The following is a 24498-nucleotide window of genomic DNA, read 5'->3' on the forward strand; positions in this document are numbered from 1 at the left end:
TGCCCTTTTCTTTCCATCTGTTCAAAATTGTTTTTGATTCTGGCTTTCCACTCCATGTACAGCTGTAACTCCCTGCACTAGCAGGAGTAGGTTACTGTATTATGTTCTAGAGCTCTTTTCAAGCTCAGGATGTTTATTACATAACTTACAAGCATTATAGCTTGTCAAAACCAACTGGGAACCCTCTTGGACTTCCCTAGGCCCACACCTTAGCTGTGGGCAGCTGCATTTTTTTTTTCTTCCTTGCCATGCCTGCAATTTTGCTCCCTCAATGCTACTCCTTCAACTGGTAGGATCTGGCTTCTCTGCCAGGCATGGATGTCTGCCAGCATCACCTCTGCTTTCACGGAACATCCTGTTTGACAGGTAGACTGCACACAAACACATATGCATGCAGAATTGTGCAGGTGAAACAACTGCATTTGCATAAGGGACTTTGTAGTAATTGGTGAATATACCTCACATTTTGCAAGAACATTGCTTTCTCATCTCTTTAGAAAACAAAAGAAAAACAGGAGAGCATTCAATAGTTAAGAACTCAAATCCAGATTCCAGGTTTTTGCTCTCCATGGAATGTCTACATTTGAGAAGAAATCCAGGAAAACATCTTTTGAACAGACTTCACAAGCTTCCACAGATCTTCAAGACAGTTTTAACTACAAACCCAGGTCTTTCAAAAATAGTCTGCTGCCCTGCAGTGCTAGCCCCTCCCATTTACTGTCATCTACCTTCTGAAAGCAGTGGTAAGAACCATGTTACTACCTTTTGAAAATACAATGGAGTCATGACACCATCAAATGAAAAGTCACTAGCTTACCTTATTCACAGTTTCTTTAGTTATTGCACTGTCTCAGAATGACTAAAGGCATCACCTGTGTTTAGATAGTGGAAGATTGGTGACCTCTGACCTACCACCTTACTTTTCTAACTAGCCAAAGGGAAGGGGAGTTTGTGCAAAAACCGCCATTTTGACAACCCTGGTGGCTTCCACTATCCCTTTGAAATTTAGGATTGATGTTGTTTTGTCTAGCTACTGTATGCACACAAAGGATTCTTGGACTTGTAGTACTTGAATATGTCATGTAGGGATTAATAAACCCCTCTTTTTTAAACTGCTACCCCTAGAACTGACAAGTACAAGCACAGTCTCTTCTACTTAAGGGCCCTGGCTGGCCAGGGATTCACTGCTCTTTTGCTTTTAACTGACTCCAGTAACCCTTCTCCACCCCCTGACCTTAGATTATACACAATCTTCCAGAAATATCTTCCTAAGGTAACCTACAATTTAGTCAGCTTTTTTCTCTCACAACAAGAGTTGCAGCCTGGATTGGACTCTGGTAAAAAAAAAAAAAAAAAAAAAAAGTACCTTTCCACTCCTTACACACCAACACTGAACTTACTTGAAAAACATAAGAAATCGAGATCAAGCTATCTTTCCTATTTTGCACAATGTTTAAAACTATTAATAGAAATCCAGAAAAAAAAAAAGATCAAGAAAAATGCATCTCGAGCATTTATTTTATTGTTTTATAAACATAACTTTTCTCTCAGAGTTAATGATTGAGACCTTGATAGAAGCAATTCTTACCCTGTTGTCTTGTTGCCATGGAACAAGGCCTTTTTTTTTTAGGTTGCTAGGTTTTTTGTTTGTTTGTTATATGATGTGGGTAGACAAATTTGTTTTATTACTTTAATCTTTTGGTTACTGTGAACCTCTTCAAGTGCAGTATTTAAGAATTTCAATAAAGTCAAAAATCAATTCTAGTGCAAGCAATAACTGACCAGAAGTGGGGAGAGAAAGTATATTTCTTTCCCACCACTTAACACTAAAGGTGATAAAAGCTGTAGCTCTTAAGCTGAAATAAATTATTCTGACCACTATATTTTTAACTATTTGTACTTCACTGATTGTCCAGCTCTCTTCTGTGTAAACCGCCTAGAAATCGTTTGATTGTAGCAGTATAGAAGAATAAAGTTATGTTATAAGAACACCCCACCTGTCCTAATCTAGTCATTTTCCATCCCAGCTTAAATTCTTAACATTTTTAAACTGTTCTACAAAATCCTGAATGGTGTAAAACGGAGTAACAAGTGGATCGATATTTTACTCTGTTAAAAATTACAAAGACTAGGGGATACTCGAAGTTACAGGGAAATACTTTTAAAACCAAGAATAGGAGAAAAAAATTTTCACTCAGAACAGTTAAACTCTGGAACACGTTGCCAGAGATTGTGGTAAGAGCGGTTAACATAGCTGGTTTTAAGAAAGGTTTGGACAATTTCCAGGAGGAAAAGGCTATACAGTGTCTGTTATTGAGAGAGGTAAGACATGTGAGAAGCCACTGCTTACCCTGGATTGGTAGCATGGAATGTTGCTACTATTTGGGTTTTTGCTAGGTACTAGTGACCTGGATTGACCATCATGAGGACAGGCTACTGGGCTAGATGGACCACTGGTCTGACCAATAAAGCTATTCTTATATTCTTATAAGCAGTAACTAAGGGCCAGATTCACTAAATGCACCGATCATGTCCCGACCAGTTTGTGATCGCTCCCCAACCTGATTCACTAACCTTGTGGTCGATCAATCTCCCATCCGATCCGATCTGCCCATGCAAATGAGGGGAAATTACAAGCATAAGTAGGAAAGCAGCGATTCACTAAACAGAAGTCGGCAACACCAATTGGGCTTGCCGATCCAAAGTGAAGCGACTGCAGAGGACCAGTCACTTCACTTCCTTACCGACTCTCCTACCCTCTAAAACCACGGGCTCGCAATGCTTTTAGTAGAATATATAAAAAAATGAATTTTTCTTTTTTATATATTCTGCAAAAAGTGCATTACGAGCCCATGGTTTTAACCCGAAAGAACCCCCCCTCCCTGAACAAATAAAAAAAAAGATCCCCCCTGCACTGATGCCTGCTGCCATCGGGCCTTGTTTCCCCCCCCCACAAAAAAAAAACCCAAAACAAACTCTAGGGAAGTCACTTAACAGTATAATAATAATAATAACAGTTTATATACCGCAGGACCGTGAAGTTCTATGCAATTTACAATGATTAAAAATGCTACAAATTGAGTAGAACTAACAAAGTTAAAAGCTAGTGACTATAACAGCTCTAGAGATCAGTTATTGTGGAATAAGATTGTACAAATGGGGGACAGACTTTCATTTCAGTTCCCCATTGCTGCCCACCCACCCTCTTCCCCGCGCACGCGAGCGAATGAATATGGCAGGAGGGATGCCAATTCCCTCCTGCCATCGCAAACCCTCCACCACCATTAGAGGGGCCCGGCCCACCCCCTCCCTTTAAAAAGTTGGGAGCAGGAGGGGTACTCAGATGCACGGGGAGGGGTTTTAAGCCCTAATTGGTTCAGGTGCTTCGTGCTCCGTTCTTGGGAGGGGCCTGGAGCACCTCAGCCAATCAGGGCCTAAGGCCCCTCACCATGCATCACATGATGAACTTGGGCGGTGCCTAAGGCCGCAGTTCGTCAGAGGAAGCAGCCTGGAGCAGGAGGGACTGAGCACACCTCCTGCTCCCAACTTTTTAAAGATACGGGGAGGGGGGTGAGCCCGGCTGATGGCGATGAGGAGTTTGCGATAGCAGGAGGGAGTTGGCATCCATCCTGTCTTTTTCTTTGATGGGGCCTCGTTTGTGGTGGTGGGGCATTTGGGGGGGATTTGGGGTGGGAGGGGGACTTTGTCAAGGGGATGTTTTTTGTTGTTTTTTTTTAAAAATTGAGCATGTTATTTTGCGTGTGTAACACTGTCAGGGATCTGCTCCGACTCAATCGCTTTTGAGTCGGAGTTTTCATGCAAACTTGACAGTAAATCAATCGCTGTTTTAAAATTGGCCAGGAATCGGCCAACAGCGATTGACTCCACTATCTTTAGTGAATCTGAGCCTAATTCCAGTAAAGACAGATCTTCAAGCTAGGAGGGGAAACAGCACAGCAGGAAAGAACAAGGGGATGCCAGTCACAGGAAAGGGAAGTGAGAAATGAAGTCTATTACAAAGCAAATAGACAAGCAAGGCCCAGATTCACTAACCTGCCCGATCGGGCCAATCCAGGCAGGTCAGACGAATTCTGCAAACTTAAATATGCAGATGGGTCGATCGGAGGAACGCCCCCATCTGCCTGCCCAGATTGTTAGTGTGTGATCCCCGCGTATGCGCAGACCATCTGCTTTCCCTGCAGATGGTCTGCACATGCGTTTTATGTCCTTTTTTTTGTTTTGTTTTTGGACTCCCCGTCGGCGACTCTCTCCCCCCCCCAACAAGTCAGTCGCCGGACAGCACGGACTCGCCGCTCCATGCTCCCCATGCTCTCGCGCCCCCGGGGGAAAAGAGGCGTGCACTGCAGTGGCCCTGACACATCCGCTATTCCGTTGCTGCGTCTGGCGGGCTCCTTGCGCGTACACCCACAAACTCCTCGCTCACGCTCAGCCTCAGCTCGCTTTGCCATTTTAAAATTTTTTAAAATTGAGCCCGTGGTTAAAATCACGGGCTTGCAGGGCGGAGCAGGGTGGCATTCGGTCATACAGCCCCCCACTAACTTTTTAAATAAAAAATAATTCATTTTCACACTTTAATTTTGCAGCCACAGGCGAGAGCCCTTCACCCCCCCTCCCCCCCCCCAAGACCAGAGCAGGGCAGCATTCGGGGCAAGCAGGCAGGAGAGTTTGCAGAGCAAGGCAGATAGCAGGGTCAGAAAGACATTTTCAACTGGTTCCCAGCAGTCACTTCTTCAGTTGATCGGCCAGCCCAGTCGGATGTGAAATTTTGTATTGTGAATTGCATCCTTGCCTACTATGCATGTGTTTCACCTCATTTGCATGCACGGATCGGAGGATGGTCGGCAGAGAGGTAAGGGAATCGTGCCGGAAGGAAATTTGGTCGCTATGGGGTCGCAAACCGATCGGTGCTTTATGAAGCTAGCCCTTAGTCTTAGCATCAGGGCTCAAATTAAGAGGCAAAAGGATTCTGTCCCTCTCCTGGAGGAGCATATGGCTGGTATTTCTTCACCAGCAAGAATTATAGGGCTAGATTTTGCAAGCCCTTTGCGACCAGATTTCCCTCCAACCCAATTTACTAACCTCTCCTCCAATCCGTTTCCGATCCGTGCATGCAAATGAGGGGAAACGGCATGCAAAGTAGGCAGGGACGTGATTCACTAAACAAATCAAAGACAATTACTGGGCTGGCTGATCAACAGAAGAAGCAACTGCTGGGGACTGGTCGCACAGGTCTCTGCCGACTCTCCTGCTACATTGCCGCCCTGCTCTCTGCCCCAATCATCCTGCCCTACTCTGTCCCGAGCTCTGCTCCAATCTTCCAGCCCTTCTTTTCTGTCCCTATCATACTCTGCTCTTTGCCCCAAGCTCTGGATCTCTGCCGCCTTCCCTGCAGGCAAAGAGTAGAGAGTCAGGCAGGTGCGTGTTCTGGCTGATTGCCACCCACCCCCCCCCCCGCAAGTGTCTTCCTTGTACGTAGAGAGCATGAGCAGACCATCTACAGCAGGGATCTCAAAGTCCCTCTTTGAGGGCCGCAATCCAGTTGGGTTTTCAGGATTTCCCCAATGAATATGCATTGAAAGCAGTGCATGCACATAGATCTCATGCATATCCATTGGGGAAATCCTGAAAACCCGACTGGATTGCGGCCCTCAAGGAGGGACTTTGAAATCCCTGATCTACAGGGAAAGCACATGGTCTGCGCATGTGTCAGGATCGCACACTAGCAATCCTTGTCACCAGATGGGAGCATGCCTCAGATCGCCCCCATTATAATATTGTTGGTTGCAGAATCCAGCGGACCTGCCCTGATCGGACACGGATCAGTCACGATCGGACAGGTTAGTGAATCTATTCTAGCCCATAGTAGATGAGTTCAGTTCCATCAGTGTTTTTGGAGCCACAGAAGCAGCTTCAAAGAGTCTGCTTGTGTTGAGCCAATTCAAATCACTAGCAGGGAGAGTACACAACACACCTCTACATCACTCCCTATACCACCCTCTTTCAATTGCTCTATTTTGAGAGCCAGGCAGCCAACCTGTCCTGGTGCTTGGGTTTTTGGGTTGGTTTTTTTTTAACCTAGAACTTGCCACAAGCTGCTTGGTTTCAAAGCAGAGCAGGAAAGAAGAAAACCTTGGAGCAGAGGAAAAAGAGAGAGGCATTAGTAAGAAAAGCAGTATGATAACAGAGAAACAGTAGGGGGAAGGATATTCAGAGAAAACCAGGGGAGAGGAGAGAATAAAAGGATAACAGACATAGGGGAGAGATGGGGAAAGAACAGGAACAGAAATACAGTAAAAATGTAAATAGTAAAGAAAAAAACAAATCACTACAAGTGAAAATGCTTTGGAAAAAAAAAGGCCCGTCATCATCCTGCATAGGGAAAAGTGGAAGGCATAATGGAACAGAACACTTCCTAAAACACACCTATTGCAAAAAGCACCTGAGAGGAGATGTCAATGGTAAAGGCCTGATGAGGGTAAGTAGATCTAGTTCCCCCTAACAACTTTTGTCATAAGCCTTGAAAGAGGAAAGCAAAATATCAAAGCTAGAACACACACTGCTTAGCATATATTATGATCCGAGAACATTATTCTAAGTCCATCATACCATTCTCTCTGCAAGAAACTGCCCAACCCCTGTTCGTCCTGTCTGTGTATCCAACTAGACTGTAAGATCTTCTGAGCAGGGACCATCTATTGCATGTTGATTGTACAGCACAGGATACGCTTTCTACGCTATAACAAACAGTAGTAGTCCCTAAATTTCTTCTTTGCCGGTTTAATCTAACCTGTACATGTATTAGTTTAGCAACATATGCTAAACTGACATACTTATTAATAAAAGTTTTCTGAATCAATGATGGTCAATTTGCTGGTTCCAATCCTTTTTTTTATTTTACCACTCGTTCTAAGAGGAACCTGTTGTTTCATTTCTCCTATAAGCAAAATTTAAAAAAAAAAAAAAAGTTCAGCACAGATCACTCTCTTTCCCAAAAGCCAAATCAAAAAACAAACAAGTGCACCTGTTTTATCACTCTCTTGCCCTATCTACCCCCTCATCTCAGGCATACAACCATAAATGCTGCCTTCTTTGGAAAAATCAAACAGATCTTTTCAAACTGCTTTCCATTGGGCTTGGTACTCACACTCAAGCCCCAAAACTGGAGGGGTGGGGGGGGAGCGTGTCATGAAATCCAGGTTAGGCTGCCTCCTTATTCACAAAACCTACAACTTCAACATCAGCAAGGTTCCCTTTCTCATTCAACAGCTACCAGAGAGTAGTTCAGTCTCCTGAGCTGCTAACCGCCAAATACAAAATCTGAATTTCATTGACTTGACGATAAAAATAGAAGACACGTTAAGGAGCCTAATGCAAGGAGCATTTCTGCTTTGGGGGTGTGAGGGGGGAAAAAAGGGATTGTAAATAAGAAGTGGAACTGATCCAATCTCCACACTCCCCTTCCCCCTCTCCAACCAAGTCTAAATTATCTGTTCTTTGGAAAAGACCCTGGGGGGAAGAGAATCCAGACAGTCTCCCACCATGGCCTTTTTTTTTTTTTTTTAACACTAGAAAGAAAATCAGGGAAGTGACTTATTCCATGAAACATTTTCAGTAACCTAGTTCTTCCTCATGAAATGCCAGCTCTCGTCTCGGTTTCCATGGAAACACAGGGTTCCTTTTCTATTATTTCCTGTAAATGGAAGTTCATGAAACAATCTAATGAACACATGTCACAGAGTACAAGAAATGAAAATTTGGGGGAACTTCCAACAACTGCTAGAGACAGCAAGGAATCTGTGCTGGATAACATGCCACTTAGGTGTGCCAGTTGTACACAATGGCTATCGCCCTCCCCGACCCCCCAAAAAATGGCAGGAGGGATGCCCACGCCTTCCTGCCACCAGAAGCCCCCCCCCCCCCGATAACAATATGATCAATTGTACTTTAATTTTAATTATTTGTAATTAAAGAACTTAGAAGGATTCTGTGAAGTCATACAATGCCAACCAAACAAGGTGCCAACCATAAAAATTACAGACTTCTCCCTAGATTGCCTCTGTATTACTATTACTTATTTCTATAGCACTGCCAGACATACTGTACATTAAACACGTAGGAGATAAAAACGTCACCCAGATCCAACTAAGACGCTTGCAATTAATCCAGAACGCATCTATAAAAATCACTAATTCCAAAATATTTGATCATGTGACGCCCCTTCTACAGAATGCCAATATCCCATCGGATTATTTATGAAATAATCTTGCTTTGTTTTAAAATACGACAATCAAACTTACCAGCATTCCTAGATAAACTCTTAATACCATATACACCATTGAGACCTTTACGATCTGCAGATCACAATTTACTTGTAATTCCCTCCCTAAAAGTCATTAATACTTGAAAAAACAAAATATTCACAATTTATGCTCCGCAGCTATGAAATACTTTACCCTCTTTTCTTAGAGAAGAAAAGCAGCTTTTTTTTAAATTAAAGATGCTTTTCACACTTAAGTATCAAATGTATGATTCTTCTTTTTAAAGAAGTATACAGCTCAGGAGACAGATTCCCCCTGTCAACTCTTTATGTGCTTCCCTAGACTCCTTTCTTTACTATAACTATTGTAGTTCAACCCCTTTCCCTGTTGTATCATGTTGGTCCTTGTATGATTTGCAATGTATTCTTATTTTATAATAATGTACCCCATTTTCAAGTGTACATCCCTTATAAGTATTAGAAGCGATATAATCAAATTTTAAATAAACCTGAAACCTTACATAGAGATGAGAATTAAAGAACCTGAATAGAACTATACCTCCAGGAGCTGTCCCATTGGATGAGGGTGGTGGAAGCCTTTGCTACTCTTCCCTAGCCAAATGCAGGGGGGGCAACTATACCTGCAGCTAACCCCCCCCCCCTTTTACTAAACCACCATAGCCCAGACAAGGTTTAGTTAAAAAAAAAAAGGGGGGGGGGACCTTACTACATCCTTAAAGAAGCTCCCAAAATGTCATTAATTGTTTTGTTTCTTAAGAGCAACTTTTTTTCTAATTAAGGCAAAAAAAAGAAGTTAGTAATCCTGCATTAAACAAACGTTAGTTTACCCACTCTCCCGGTCCACAAAATATATATGACATTCACACTGTGTTCTTACAGCATCTATTGTGACTGCTAACTCACACGAAAGAGGCCTTAAGCCTAGGCCGGCAGCGTTTTAAAAGGGTGCCAGGCTGTGCCACTCAACAGTTAAGTTCGAGCGAGCCGAGGACTCAGCTGTTGCCTGATTGCCAGTGCTTGGAGGGGAGGGGCAACATTTCCCAGATCCAAGGCTCCGTTACCAGAAGCTCCGAGATCGATGTACCCCCCCCCCCCCCCCACGCCACCGGTTTTTTTTTGGGTGAGGGGGTTGTTTTTTTGTTTTTTTTTAGTATAAGGGAGTTAAAGAACCGGCGCAAATTCTACCTCACCCCCCCCCCCCAATTCCATGAAAGCTAGTTATGAAAACATAAAGGTGCTAAAAAATAAAGATGAACTCTGAGCCACTATCTCTTTGCAACCCAAAGCACGTCTATTGCTGCAGAGAACATGTTAGACCCCGGGTTAGGGATCCCACCTCCCCCTCCCGGAAGATCGGTCTGTCCCTAAGCCAGAATGAGAAAAGAAGCTGGGTCACTTACCGCTGTGCGAGCTGAACCACCTCGGCGTGATGTGCAACGGCAAGGCGTCGGCCAGCGAAGCCCTGGAACCCAGGTAGAGCACCCCGTCCCGGCGAGGGCCACCACCTACTCCTCCGCCGCCCCCTCCACCGCCGCCGGCTCCGTGGGGGCTCGAGCCTCCCCCTCCTGGCTCCGCGTCGCCCGCCCCTCTGCTTGGGTACAGCCCGAAGGGCACGCCGCCCGCTGCCGTGGGATCGATGCCCATGCCCGCCACCGAGCTGACCGAGCGGCTGCGCAGCCCCATGGCGGCCCCGGCCCGGTAGTGGCCAAAGTGGTGGGGGGGCGGGGGCACGGAGCTGTCATCGCTAGAGACGCCGGAGAAGGGCCCCCGCGAGCGCCCCGCCGTGCTCTGCTTGCCGCCCATTAAAAGAAAACGGACTACGGGAGGGGGGAATCTAAAAATATGCTAAAATAATAATACTGAAATCTAAAAGAAAAACGGGGAGAGGGAAGGACAGGCAAGCCTGGCCCGGGACCGTAGGAAAAACTAGGAATTAAAAAATATCAAGAGAAATCGCATTGTTTTCATCCTCGCCGTGCCGCTGCTAGACGGCATCTACGCGCTTCCAACCCGACTCGGGTTCACTGCCCGGCTCTGTCCGCTGGCTTCTATCCCTTTCGCCGCTATCAAGACAATAGAGGCGGGAAGTGCGCATGCGCTTCGAATCTCCTCGCTTCGGCCCCGGGAATTAACCCTGACCATGCCGAGGCGGAGCTATGGGGCACGTGCGACGTTTCCTGCTGCTGCTTTCTGTATCTTGTTTTTAACTTCCCTTCCCGCCTCGGACTGGTATTTGAATGCAGTCAGTGCAACCTTGGTAGATAGGGGGTAAGAAGAATCGAAATATTTTATTTATTGGGATTTATTAACCGACATTTCGTGAAGAGATTCACCCATAGAGGAATACTTTTAACTCACCCTGTTTGACCTCACATCCTAACCTGGAATTTGTAGTTATGCTTCCATTCAGTGGCCTACCTAGCATAAGTGACACCCGGGGCCCATCATTTTTGCCCCCTTCCCCCATCTGTATGAAAAACACGATTTTTAGTAACAATCCACAGTCACACAAGAGTACCTAGGAAAAGGCAGTATCTTACATACTGCAGTGAGCAGCACAACATCAATACACCCATTGTAAAACTAAACAAGCCAGACTAGTACAGATCAATCCTGCACAGTCAATCCTAACAGAAAACCATGTCTTTCGAACACACACAACACACCTTCGTCTAGTATGGAATATGCAATCACAAACTAGCATCTACCTTTTACAAAACTGTAATCACAAACTAGCATCTGCCTTTTACAAAACTGTAGTGTGGTTTTTAGCCATGGTGGTAACAGCTCAGACGTTCATAGAATTCTGAGCGTTGGAGTTGTTACCACCAAGACCAGCACTAAAAAATGCTCTACGGTTTTGTAAAAGGGGGAATAAAATAGAAATACGTAGACAAAGGTTAAATTGAACCACCAAGAAGCTGGACTCTGCATACAATGCAACACCACAGAAACAGCGATGCATCTCGCCTAAAGCAAAATAAATAAATAAATAAAAAATTTTCTATCTTATCTTCTCTGGTTTCCGCTTTCCTCATCTTCTTGTCACTCTCTTCCTTTCATCCACCTCTATCTGCCCCTTCTATATGGCATCTTCTTCTATTTCCATTCCAGAAACTTTATACCTCCCCCTTCACCCCCATTGGCCTGGCATCCATCTTCTTCCCTTCCCTTCTCCAATGGTCTAGCATCTCTCTCCTCTCCTCTTCCCTTCCCTCTCCCATACCCCCATTGTCTGGCATTTCACTCTCTCCCTTACCCCCACTTCCATCAACATCTGCCCTCTTTCTCTCCCTCCACCACTCTTCTATGCTCCTCTCTCCCTCCAAACCAGCAAGGTCCCGTGATGACTGCTTCTGCTGCCTCTACTCCGGAAGACATAAGTGACGTCGGAGGGGGTGGGCTGGCAGATGCAGGGAGTTGTGGCATGGTCTTGTGATGACTGCAGCTGCCAGTCCACCTCCTCCGACGTCACTTACGTCTTTTGGAGCAGAGGCAGCAGAAGCAGTCATCGCAGGACCTACCTGCACTTCAGCGCGGCTGCCGACTCTGCTTCGAAATAAGTACGGCAGCAGCGCTGAGGTGCAGGTACCGTTTAGAGCAGCACAGGAGGTTCTGGATCCAGCCAGCTGTACACCTCCCTAGGGCAACTCGGGGTGGTCCGCATCCCCCACCCTTGGTACGCCACTGCTTCCATTTGAAATCAATTATACTGGTATCACTCAGGCCCAGATTCTTATAAACTTTAACGCTGTGGTTAAGCACAGTTACTTAACGTAACAGATGTTATCCAGGGACAGCAGGCAAATATTCTCACATATAGGTGACGTCACTGACGGAGCCCCAGTACGGACCACTTTAAAAGTGCATCACCACTTTAAGAATTAAAAAGGTTTGCGATAGCCCGAACCGCGCAAGCACGAGTGCCTTCCCACCCAACGAGGACGCGCGGTCCTTCAGTTAAGTTACGCCAGCTAAGAAACCAACCCGGGGAGGTGGATGGGTTGTGAGAATATCTGCCTGCTGTCCCTGGATAACATCTGTTACAGTAAGTAACTGTGCTTTATCCCAGGACAAGCAGGCAGCATATTCTCAGGTATGGGTGATCTCCAAGCTAACAGAGATGGGATGGTGGGAGAGTTGGCCAAAGAAAATATATATTGAAATACAGATTGGCCGAAGTGCCCATCCCGTCTGGAGAAAAAATCCAGACAGTAGTGAGAAGTGAAGGTATGAACTGAGGACCAGGTGGCATCTTTACCGAGTTCCTCAATGGTGTAGATCTCAGGAAAGCAACAAAAGCTGCCAGAGCTGTTACTCTGTAGGCTGTGACACAACTTTCTCATGCCAGGCCAGTCTGAGCATAGCAGAACAAGATGCAGGCAGCCAGCCAGGCAGAAATCGTTCCCTTGAATACAGGATACCCTAACTTGTATGGATCAAAAGAAAAGTTAGGGAGAAGTTCATTGTGGCTTTGTCCGGTCCAAGTAGCAGGCCAAAGCCCATGTACAGTCCAAAGTATACAAAACAGATTCTCCAGTAGGAGAATGAGGTGAAAAGTAACAACTTGTAGAAGAAACTATGGACGTGGACGTGGACGTGACCTTGTCATGATGAAAACTGTGAAGGATGAATCTGCTACTAATGTTTGGAACTCACCGATCCTCCTGGTAGAGGTAAGAGCAGTAAGGAAAACTACTTTCCAGGCAAGAAACTGAGGAGGATCTGTGGCCATTGATTGAAATGGTGGCTTCAAACAAACTGGAAAGAACTACAGTAAATTTCCAGACGACATGAGGAAACTGCAGAGGTGGTTTCACAGGGGAAAAAACCAAGTGAAAAGGACTACAATAGGGCTCAAACAACAGGAAAAAACAGGAGTTGTGGTTACACATGAAAAACCCCTGTCATGAATCTGGAAACCAGAGGAAAAACAGTAAGAGGTTGACCCTCAACTGACAAAGGAAAAAATGCAATAGCACTTAAAAGAAGTCTGAGAGATATACACTCGAGACTAAAATCAAATAAAAGAAGAAAATAATCCATGAGCAATTCCACTATGTAGGAATGTAGAACATGAAGATAAAGAAGACATTAAGAAGAAAAACCTAGACCACTTGTGATGGAAAAATTGTTGAGACATCCAGAAGATACCAAACAGGCTGAGAAAGATGCAGCCGAAGAAAAATCAACTGAGAAGGCAAATCATTGTAGATTGAAATGAATCAGAGACTTCTGAGTTGGAGTGAACCGAGTAGGAAATATCAGAAGAAGCAAGGTCTCCCTGAAACTGAACTGAAGGAGAAGGAAGAACCCATGTTGCCTGGGCCACCGTGAAGTAAAGAGAAAATGGTGGCTGCTTCTCTCTTGAGCTTAAATAAAATGCTCAACAGGAGAAGAAGTGGAGGGAATGCATTTAGAAAACATGCCCATCCAATCAAGAAGAAAAACATCTGCTGCCAGACAAAGAAGGGAGTAAAGTCTGGAGCAAAACTGGGGCAACTGGTGATTGTGAGGAGTCGAAAACAAGTTCACTTGTGTGGTGCCCCATTGATGGACTGGAGAGTTGTAGAGTTGAGAGTCCATTCGTTGAAGAATTCTGCTGAGGTTGTCTTTTAGGAAATTCTACTCCCCTTGAATGTAGACAGGCAGCAAGAGCAGATTGCAAGCTGTCGCCCAGATATGCTGGGCCTCCTGACACAACAGGAGAGAGCCTGTGCCTCCTTGCTTGTTGATATAGTACATTGCTACTTGAATGACCATGCCAAGGAGAAGGACTTGAGGGCAAAGTAGATGATGAAAAACCTTGAGGGCAGAAAACATCACTTTGAGTTCTAGGAACTTGATGTGAAATGTTCCATTTCCTGGCGGTCCAAAGACCCTAAGTCTGTAGATCGTCCATATGAGCCCCCCATGTGTAAAAAGATGTCAGTCGTGATGAGCATATAATGAGGGACAAATAAAAAAGAAGATCTCTGTATAGATCAGAAGAGATTATCCATAATTGAAGTGACTGCAAATGAGATGATGTCATAGATATACATGCTTTGAAAGACGATCCATCGCTTGAGACCACTGGGAAGCAAGAATCCACTGAGGAATGCAAAAATGTCCTACCCATGGTAGAACATGAACAGTTGAAACCCTGTGGCTCATAAAAAAACATCATGTGTCTGACAAAGATGGTTTGAAAAGGAAACAACTGCTGACACAGATGGATGAGAGTCTGAAGGCGATCTGGAGGAAGAAACGCTCTCATGAGAGTGGTGGCTAGGATTGCCCCAATGAATTATAGACGTGATTATGGGGAATTTAATTGCAAAGCCTAGAACCAGAAGAAAAGAGATGGTCTGAGAAATTGCTCAGACCACTTCCTGAGAAGAAACAGCCTTGATAAACCAGACGTTCAGAAAAAACCTGAAGGCCATGTAACTGAAAAATGCGGCCATCACAATCAGACATGTCGTGAAGACTCTGGGAGAAGATGCCAGACCGAAAAGAGGGACTCTGTACTGGTAATGGCAATGACTGAGTTGAACTCAACGGTATAATCTGAAAACCGTAGGAATTGGGATATGTGGAGGCTTCCTTGAGATCCAGGGAGCATAGCTAGTAGGTCTGAATGAGGAGAAACGAGTGAAATACCTCACGACCAGAAAAATGATGAGAGCTCTGAGATCCTGGAAAAATCTCAGTCCTCCAGTGTATTTGGGAATCAAGTAGAAATGAGATTAGAATCCCTGACTCCACGAATCAAAGAGGACCCTTTGATGGCAATCAGCAAAAGAAAAAAGGGAGGACTGTGCAGGATCCAAAACAGACACTCAGAAAAATTAAGTCTGAGAGCCGGATGAAAACATTAAGTATAGAAACCTGCCCTATGAAGAAAACCCAGAGAGCGAAGGTGATGAACTCTTAGTAATGCATGAGGAACTGAAGACAGCCCCCGAATGTAGTACTTGACTATGCCTTAAATATAGGGAAAAATGTAACCACAAATTTTCGTTGAGATGAAGGTGAAGACAGCTATTGGTCTTGACCAGAGAGTCTCACTTGGTCTAGTAAAACAGACAACTGCCGAATAGGCATGTCCCAGCGGGACCATGGAAGCATCAAAAAGTTTGTCCCCAAACAAGGCGTATTTACTAGCCTGAACTGGTGGGCAATGTTGAAAAACACAAGCATTGTATGTGTAAGCAGAGAAAATTGGAATGTGACATGGAAAAAATTTGTGCCAAGTAAAGTGGTTACTGAACCAGTGAGGCATCATAGGAATCTGGGAAGCCGATTAGCTAACTGATCCCTAGCCTGGCCCACTCTGCCCAAAAAGACAGAGGCCTACACACTAGCCTGTAGAGTTGACTCCACCAGTAGGAATTTATTGAAACAGCCTCAGTGTTTCTAAAGGTATATCAAAAAATGTCCCATAAAATATCATGGAAGGGAATCAAAAAATCCTTGAGTCTATAGATCAAGGAAAATAAAAGTCCTTAGTCAAAGGAATTTTACAAAGGTAACTTCCAAAGGAATGACACAAGGTGCAGACATTCCCCTAAGGAATCGTGAAAAAATAATTTCTTAACCCTACTGAAGTTGAATGAGAAGCATGTGGTGAGAAAACCCACCGCTTCAGAGATGGGGTCTTGCTAAAAAAAAAAAAAAAACCAACCCTCTCAGAGATTCAATCCCAAACTAAACAGAATCGATGTCAGGAGTCGGTGTCATAAACTGAAGACAGTTTAATGACTGCAAGGCCTTCCCATACCAAATTGGCACTGGCAACGTTACAGAAGACTGGCATCGCTTTATATGATTTGTCAAAATCGTAGAAGACTCCTATGAAAGTGCTACCAGTGTCAAGAACTGAGACCGGATTGGCACCAGAAGTCGACATGAGCGTCAGCAGTAACAACTGAAAACACAATTGAACAACTGAAAATACAGGAACAACTGAAAATACAGTTAGACATGAAGGAAATCTGCTAAAGAGGAAAACACTGGTACCGCTGGCTACATCGCCGGTACCATCGATGTGTGGAAAAAATTTCAGCAGGAAAGAAAAAACACTGGTACCATTGGTCTATGAACCAGTACCATTGGTGTTACTCCACGCTTCCAAGATGAGTATGCCTGTATCGAAGCACTCATCGATATCGAAGCGGAGCCAGAAAGAAAAAACACCGGTACCACTGGCCTATGAACCGGTACCATCGGTGTCAGAGATGGGGCTGATTGAGGTTGGCAGGATTAGACTCACTGCTACAATGACCTGAAGCCCAAAGGAGAAACAAGCCAACTTACCTCGGTAGGATCCAGAAGCAGCAATGTCAATGTCGCTGGAAGTGTGGTGCTGGTGCGCTGGGCACCGGATTACTGACATCGGCAGGTGCTGGATTCCTGACGGCGCCAAAGGGAAACTGCTTCTGAAGAACCCACATGAAAATGCGCTGGCGAGGAGAAGAGCAGTGGAAGAAGAAAATGGTAAGGCTGAGGTCCTGACATTGCTAGAACCACTGAAGGGTGTCGGTGAAGACAATTTCCTCAGCAAAGCAACCACTCGGATGGAAATTGAGCAGGAAAAACCTGAAAGTAAAAACAGGCATAAGGTGTGGAGAAAACAGTATGGCGACCCATAAAGCCCCACCAAGCCAAACCGACGACAAAAAAATAATTAAACTATAATAATTTAGGTTTTTGGTTGTTGTTGTTTTTTTTAACTAAAACCTAAAGAAAATAAAAAACTGACTAAAAAGTCAGAAAACCGCAAAAGCGGATAGGCAGCAAAAATTAAATTTTTCAAGAGCCATTGAAACGCGACTTCTTAGCTCTTGGAAACTAAAAAACTGAAGGACTGCATGCCCTCATTGGGCGGTAAGGCACTCGCACATGCGCGGTTCGGGCTATCACAAACTTTTTTAATTCTTAAAGTGGCAATGCACTTTTACAGTAGTCCATACCGGGGCTCCATCGGTGACATCATCCATACGTGAGAATATGCTGCCTGCTTGTCCTGGGATAAAACTGATTTCCGGCAATTTAGCCTGTATGCAGTTTAGCGGCGGATTATCTCTGTCTTTAGCGAGGTTTCTAGCAGTCTCCAACACTGACTTGCAAATGGGCTCTTCAACATTGAAATGAGCCCTCCAGTGTATTCTTAAAAAATGCCAAGCTATTTTCAAAAAGCAGTGTTAGCTTTTGGCAACAAAAATAAGCAACTAGTCCATAGATGCCAGTCAGAAAGCCCCTGTGTTGTGATGCAGTGGGATAGATGACCATTCTCTCCGCTGCATAACAACACCCGTAAGCTGCAGCAGCAGCGGTGGCAGCGAACACCTCACCCCCTGCAGCAGGAGAGATGCCCACACTCTCCTGTTCCCCTAAAATCCCCGCTGTGACCTGACCCCCCTCCCCCTGCAGCGGGAGAGATGCCCATTCTCCCCCGCTGGCAGTGACCCCTCCTCTGTCTCCGCAGCTCCCTCCCCCATACCTCAAATAGATAACCCAGAGGGACGTGGACTCCCTCCTACCAGCTGCCTGCGTTGTCTAAAATGGGCCTTCCCCTCCCCATTGCACCTACTGGCCATACCTCTCACTATGCAACCTAGCATCCTTCTAGCTTTTGCCTTCACTTTTTCAACCTGTTTGGCCACCTTAAGATCATCACATACAATTACACCGAAGTCCCGCTCGTCTGTCATGCACATAAGTACTTCACCCCCTAAACTGTACCGTTCCCTCGGGTTTTTGTAGCCCAAATGTATGACCTTGCATTTCTTAGCATTAAATTTTAGCTACCAAATTTCAGACCATTCTTCAAGCTTCGCCAGGTCTTTCTTCATGTTATTCATACCATCCGGCGTGTCTACTCTATTGCAGATTTTGGTATCATTCGTTTATAAAATTGTTAAAAAGAACAGACCCAAGAACAGAACCTTGAGGCACACCATTGGTAACATCCCTTTCCTCAGAGCGATCTTCATTGATCATTTTGTCGCCTTCCACTCAACCAGTTCTTGACTCAGCCTGTCACTTTGGGACCTATCCCAAGGGCACTCAGTTTATTTATTAGACGTCTGTGTGGAACACTGTCAAAGGCTTTGCTAAAATCTAAATACACCACATCTAGCGCACATCCTCTATCCAATTCTCTGGTCACCCAGTCAAAGAAATTGATCAGATTTGTCTGACAAGACCTACTTCAAGTGAATCCATGTTGCCTCCAGTCTTGTAATCCACAGGACTCCAGAAACTTGACCATTCTCTGTTTTAAAAGTGTTTCCATTAATTTGCTTACCACAGAAGTCAGACCTACCAGCCTTTAATTCCCTACTTTTTCTCACTTCCACTTTTGTGGCGATGGACTCTCTCAAATGCTCTCATTCTACAACTTCACAATCTGCAGTGCCAGTTGCATTACTTACCTCTTTTAACCCTCAATCAGATACCTCTCTGAAGAAATTAATAATACACTTGAAATATACATCACCTCCAACTGATCCTGTGCCTCCATCACTTTTATCACATCTTATTAAGCGTCTTCTTCAACCATTACTCTCAATCGTCAACAATACTCTCTCCACAGGCAACTTTCCTTCAGAATGGAAAAATGCAGTAGGCACTTCTCTCTTGAAGACACATGGATCGGACCCAAACAATGTGTCTAACTACAGGCCAATTTTCAATCTGCCTTTTGTTTCCTAGATTGTGGAACAAGCAGTTGCATTTCAACTATCAGATTTCCTAACAAAAACAAATGCATTACACCCTCGTCAGATGGGGTTTCGTTCAAACCATTCTACCGAACACACTCTCCTTGGATTGCTAAATCATATAAGACAGATACTGGGCAGTGGTCAAGATGTTGTTTTGTTCTCCTTAGATATGTCGTCAGCCTTTGACCTGGTGGACCATAAAATCTTGCTGCAACGTCTAGAAGATCTTCAAGTTACTGGTCTCGCTCTCCAATGGTTTAAGTCTTATTTGTCTAATTGTACTTATTCAGTCAACTATTCAAATACCTTTTCTCATCCATACCCAGTGAAATCAGGAGTATCGCAGGGTTCCATTTTAGGTCCAACATTGTTCAACATTTTTCTTGCGCCGCTCACTCTCATTCTGCAGTCTCTAGGCTTTATATTTTACATATTTGCTGATGACATTCAGGTTATTTTGCCCTTAAGATGCACATTCTCATGTGTCCTATTCATTAATTTCTGCAAAGCTGGACTCTATTGCAGACTGGCTAATGGCAAATAAGCTCAAGGTTAACTCTGAAAAGACAGCAGTGTTGCTTTTCTCTTCAAAGAATTTACCTGAAAATACTTCAGATTTCACTATGAAAGGAGTCCCCTTACAATTCTCATCTAAAACCAAAATTCTGGGTGTAACAATACATAATACCCTTTCATTCACACATTTCTAAGTTGGTTTCCTCATCTTTCTTTGCTCTCCGCCATATTCGATCCATTTGTTCATTTCTTCAACAAAGTTCACTATGTATTCTAATACATTCTCCTGTTTTGAGCAAACTTGATTATTGCAATTCTGTTTTCATTGGACTCCCGAAATACCAATTACATCATCTACAATTAGTCCAGAATACTGCAGTGAGATTACTCCATCACTGTTCTAAGTTTGATCACATCTCACCGCTTCTAAGATCAGAACACATGCTTCCGGTATCATATCACATCCCCTTTAAATATAATATCTTTTCCCACCAGATTCTCTTGAATAGTCTTTCCTCATTTTTATATAGTCTTCTGGTCCCAAATTTGCCTCAAAGAATCTTACGTTCTTCACAACAGCAGTTGGTCATTTGGTCATGGTTTCTGCACAAGTTAATATCCCTGCTGAAACTATTTCTGTTTTGCTATCTCATGTTCTTATGTTCTTAAGTATTCTGTATTGGCTCCTTATTATTTATTTAATTAATTCATTTTATATCCTGTCCTCCCCAAAGAACCCAGGATGGGTTACAGGTCAACATACACAATATACAGTTAACAGGTTACAATTTGCCATAGTTACAGTACAAGTTTATTCAGGTACAAGTTTTTATCCTAACTCAACATATACTAGGGATCTAATACCAATATCCATAATATACAGTTTACAGGTTAAATTTGTCATAGTTACTGTGCATGATTTTTCAATACACGTTTTTATCCTAATGTGACACATACTGAGGATCTTGTATCAATGTACATTTCTTTGTAATCTTTTTTTTATATTTTTTTATTTATAAGATTTTCAATTTTACAAGCATACAATAACACTTGATACAGATCAAGTAAATACAATTTAAGCATACAAAGCAAAAAGAAAGTAAACTCTTATTTAGTCCACAATTTAGGAGATCAAGAAAAGAAATTAACCATAGTGGAAATTATCGAATAACTAATTGCAAGAGAAACAGCACTAGATACACCTTCCTACAGCCGAATGGCAAGTCATATATCATTAGGCACAGTTACCAACCCTTCTTTCGACTCAACAAATTCCAAGAGTTGTTTAGGCTCAAAAAAAAAAGAAAATTCTTATTCTGATAAGAAACATAACATTTTGCAGGATACTTAACAAGAAATGTAGTCCCCAGAGCCAGAGCTCTTGGCCTTAAGGCCAAGAATTATTTCCTACGTCTCTGGGTTTTTTGAGATAAGTCTGGAAAGATTCTAACATTTGAGCCTAAAAACTGGTCATTCATATGACGGAAATACGGATGAAGAACATACTCCCTGTCACTTTTCAAAGCTAGAGTTACAAGTGTGGTAGCTCTATCAGTAACCACTTCTAAAGAAGTTTCCAAAAATGAAGATAAGTTCATATCTGCTAGAGTAGATTCCTGTTGAGAACTCTTGGTATTGAGGTAATATGCTCTCACAACTGGGGGTAAATTTTCCAACGGTATGGCTAAAGTCTCACGGAAATATTTCCTAACCATCTCCACCGGTGAGATGATAGGATATTTAGGGAAGTTCAAAAATCTTAAATTGTTCTTTCTCTGCTGATTTTCAAAGTTTTCCATTCTACGCAAAATAAATGATCTTTCTTTAACCATTTCTACAGCTTTCATTTCCTTTATTTTAACTTCTTGCTTCTCCACTTTTTCATTTAATGCAGATAGTAGTATCCCCTGTTGCTCCACCTTAGAAAAGACAGTCCCATAATCAATTTTTATAGTAGAGTCAATTTTAGGTTGGAGTCCATGACAGATATGGCTTGACAGAGTTCTTCTAAATCAATCTTCTCTGGCTTTTACAACTCCCCAAAATTGATAACATTCTCACCTGAGGCAGATCTCAGTTCTTTCTTCGTTGTGCTGGGAGTGTTGACAAAAATAGCCTACTCCTTCCTCCAAAAAGCCCGTGAAGGCATCCCTCTCAAGCTGGAGTCCACTCTTCCCTCTTGGGGTAACCGGACACCAGCAGCTCCCTGTAATAGATCTCGTCCGGGTTGGGGAGGAACCAGTCTCTGCTCCGGGTTCAGTGACGCCTGGCTCAGTCCCACGCTGAGGTCTCCCGATTAATCTGGGTTAACTCCTGAGGTAGGTTTGGGATCTTCATCCAAACGGGCAAAAGTGCTCCATAATCGTCGGCTGTGTCATCCGCTGGGTGGTTCCAGTCGCCGGAGGGTTAGGGCGAGCAGTCCCTTTCCTCTTTCCCATATTACACGGGAAAACGTCACACCACACGCTGAAACTCAGCAAACGAACCGCGCTGTCCGCTCAGGCGTCCATTCTTAACGCCATCTTGATCTGCCCATTTCTTTGTAATCTATCCGTCATGGGTGGGGGAGTTAGGTGAACACGTATGTTTTTATTGCTTTCATAAAGTTGAGGGGTCCTTCAAGGGATCTAATCTGTGGGGGCAGTTGATTCCAGTGGCTCAGTATGAAATGGGAGTAGGAACATTGTTTGGAGGTTTGCAGTTGAAGGACACAGCCCTAAGAGGGCATTCTGAGGTGTATTTCATCTCGGAGTGAAGGGACCTATTCAGCACATACTGAGGAAGCTTGGTTGTTACATAATCTGGCATCATGTCATGCAAAGATTTGAAAGCTAGCATCAGGCCCTTGAAGATACATTTGGCTACTGGCAGCCAGTGAGCCTGGGAGACAGGGTCATGAGGATGGAGGTTTTATTTAGAAATCTTATTGCCGCATTTTGTACACACTGGAGACTTCATATATTCTCCACCATTAAATAGTGTGTTGCAGTTGTCCATGTGGGAGGGGACTAAGGCATAGAGTAGCTGGGTGAAGTAGGACTCAGAAAATTAGTTCCTTATTTACCAGAGTTGACACAGGTAGTAAAATGAGGAAGATACCACCTGAGAGATGTGGTTGGAAAGCAATAGGTTGGAGTCAAGGAGTATTCCTAGGCTGTGTGCTCGGTCTTTTGCAGTTATGGTAGTTGGGTCCCAGCATAGAGAGGGACAGATGTAGTTGCAGTGTTCTTTCTGGATCCAAAGGAGTTCCGTTTTGGAGGTGTTTAGTTGTAATTTGTTGACGAACATCCAGTTTTTGATTTCTGAGAGGCAGTTTAGGAATTTTACAATCTGGGCATCACGGGTTTCTCATAGCGTTAGGCATAGTTGGATGTCATCCACAAAGAAGTGAATCTGTATTTGGTATTTGCGGGCTATGTCTAGGACAGGTCTAATGTAGAGATTGAATAATAGGGGGAATAGTAGAGCCTCCTACGGAATACTGTATTTGATAGTGCATTGTTGAGCAGTACACTTTGGGATTTATTATTCAGGAAAGAGGCGAACCATCATAACACAGCATCTCGGATACCAATTTCGGATCAATAGTGTTGAATGCTGTGCTGAGATCCAGAAGCACTAGAAGGGTATCATTACCCTTATCCATGAGTTTCCAGCAGTCGAAGATGTAGAGAATGACGGTTTCAGTACTGTGGAATTTCCTGAATCCCAACTGGAAGGCAGAGAGGCTCCTTGTTTGTCAATGAAAGAGTGTAATTTATTTAACACTGGTTTTTCAAGGATTTTGGAGACGAAGGGTAGACTGGAGACAGGTCTAAAGATGCCAGGTATGTTAGGGTCGAGTGTGGATATTTTCAAGATTGGTCTATTGACCACTGACTTCCAGTTTTTGGCACTTTGCCTGTTTGTAGAGAGATGTTGATGAGAGGAAGGATGGAGTCTACAAAGACATTTTTCACAGCCACTAGGAGGCATGGCAGACAGGGGTCAGGTTTGAGCCAGATGGGTGAATAGTGTCTAGTATCTTAGTGATATCATTGCGGGAGACAGTTTCAAAGTAAGTTAGGTTTCCATTTGTAGTTTTAATTATCTTGTCTGAGTCGCGGGGTGACAGCAAACTGTCCAAGGCATGTAGCACTGTATAGATAACCAGTTCATTGATGCATGAGCTTTTGAGGACCAACTTCATTATGGACTAGATTCACTAAGGACACCGATCATGTCCCAACCACTTTTTATTTTATTTTTTTTATTTATTCAATTTTTCTATACCGTTCTCCCAGGGGAGTTCAGAACGGTTTACATGAATTTATTCAGGTACTCAAGCATTTTTCCCTGTCTGTCCTGGCGGGCTCACAATCTACCTAATGTACCTGGGGCAATGGGGGGATTAAGTGACTTGCCCAGGGTCACAAGGAGCAGCGTGGGTTTGAACCCACAACCCCAGGGTGCTGAGGCTGTAGGTTTAACCACTGCGCCACACACACACTTTGCGACCCCCGACCCGATTCACTAACCTTCCTCCTGCACCCGATCTGATCCATGCATGCAAATGAGGGGGAACGACATGCAAATGTAGGCAGGCAGTGATTCACTAAAAAAAACCATGTGGAACACTGACTGGGCTGGCTGATCCCAAAACAAGCGACTGCTAAGGGTCAGTCGCACACGTCCCTGCGGACTCTCCTGCTCCATGCCACCCTGAAATTCCAGACAACTTCCACCAGCCCTGCTCTCTGCCCTGCTCCATTTAGCTCTCTGCTCTCTGCCGCAATCCTGCTCTGCCGACAGCTCTGCTCCCTGCTCAAAAAGCTCTCTGCTCCCTCCTTTTTCTCTGCCGAAAAAAGCTCTCTGCTCCTACTTGCCACCCTTCCCTGCAGCACGAGCCTGTGGTTTTAACCCGCTTTAAACCCACGGGTTAAAACCACATGCTTGCAGTGCAGGGAAGGGCAACAGAGAGCAGGAGAGTCA

General features: G+C 44.0%; 1 protein-coding gene across 1 annotated transcript in view; it reads right to left on the reverse strand.

Moving 5' to 3' along the window:
• ZNRF1 (zinc and ring finger 1) overlaps nucleotides 1-10458 on the reverse strand; it is a 306791-nt gene extending 296333 nt beyond the window's left edge. Inside the window, exon 1 of the mRNA XM_033943348.1 lies at nucleotides 9700-10458. Coding sequence (XP_033799239.1) covers nucleotides 9700-10102 — 403 coding nt within the window. The 5' untranslated portion in view covers nucleotides 10103-10458. The remainder of the gene's footprint in view (nucleotides 1-9699) is intronic.
• Between the last annotated feature and the right edge of the window lie 14040 nt (nucleotides 10459-24498).

The sequence above is a fragment of the Geotrypetes seraphini genome, chromosome 4 (assembly GCF_902459505.1).
Source record: "Geotrypetes seraphini chromosome 4, aGeoSer1.1, whole genome shotgun sequence".
Classification (NCBI taxonomy): Eukaryota; Metazoa; Chordata; class Amphibia; order Gymnophiona; family Dermophiidae; genus Geotrypetes; species Geotrypetes seraphini.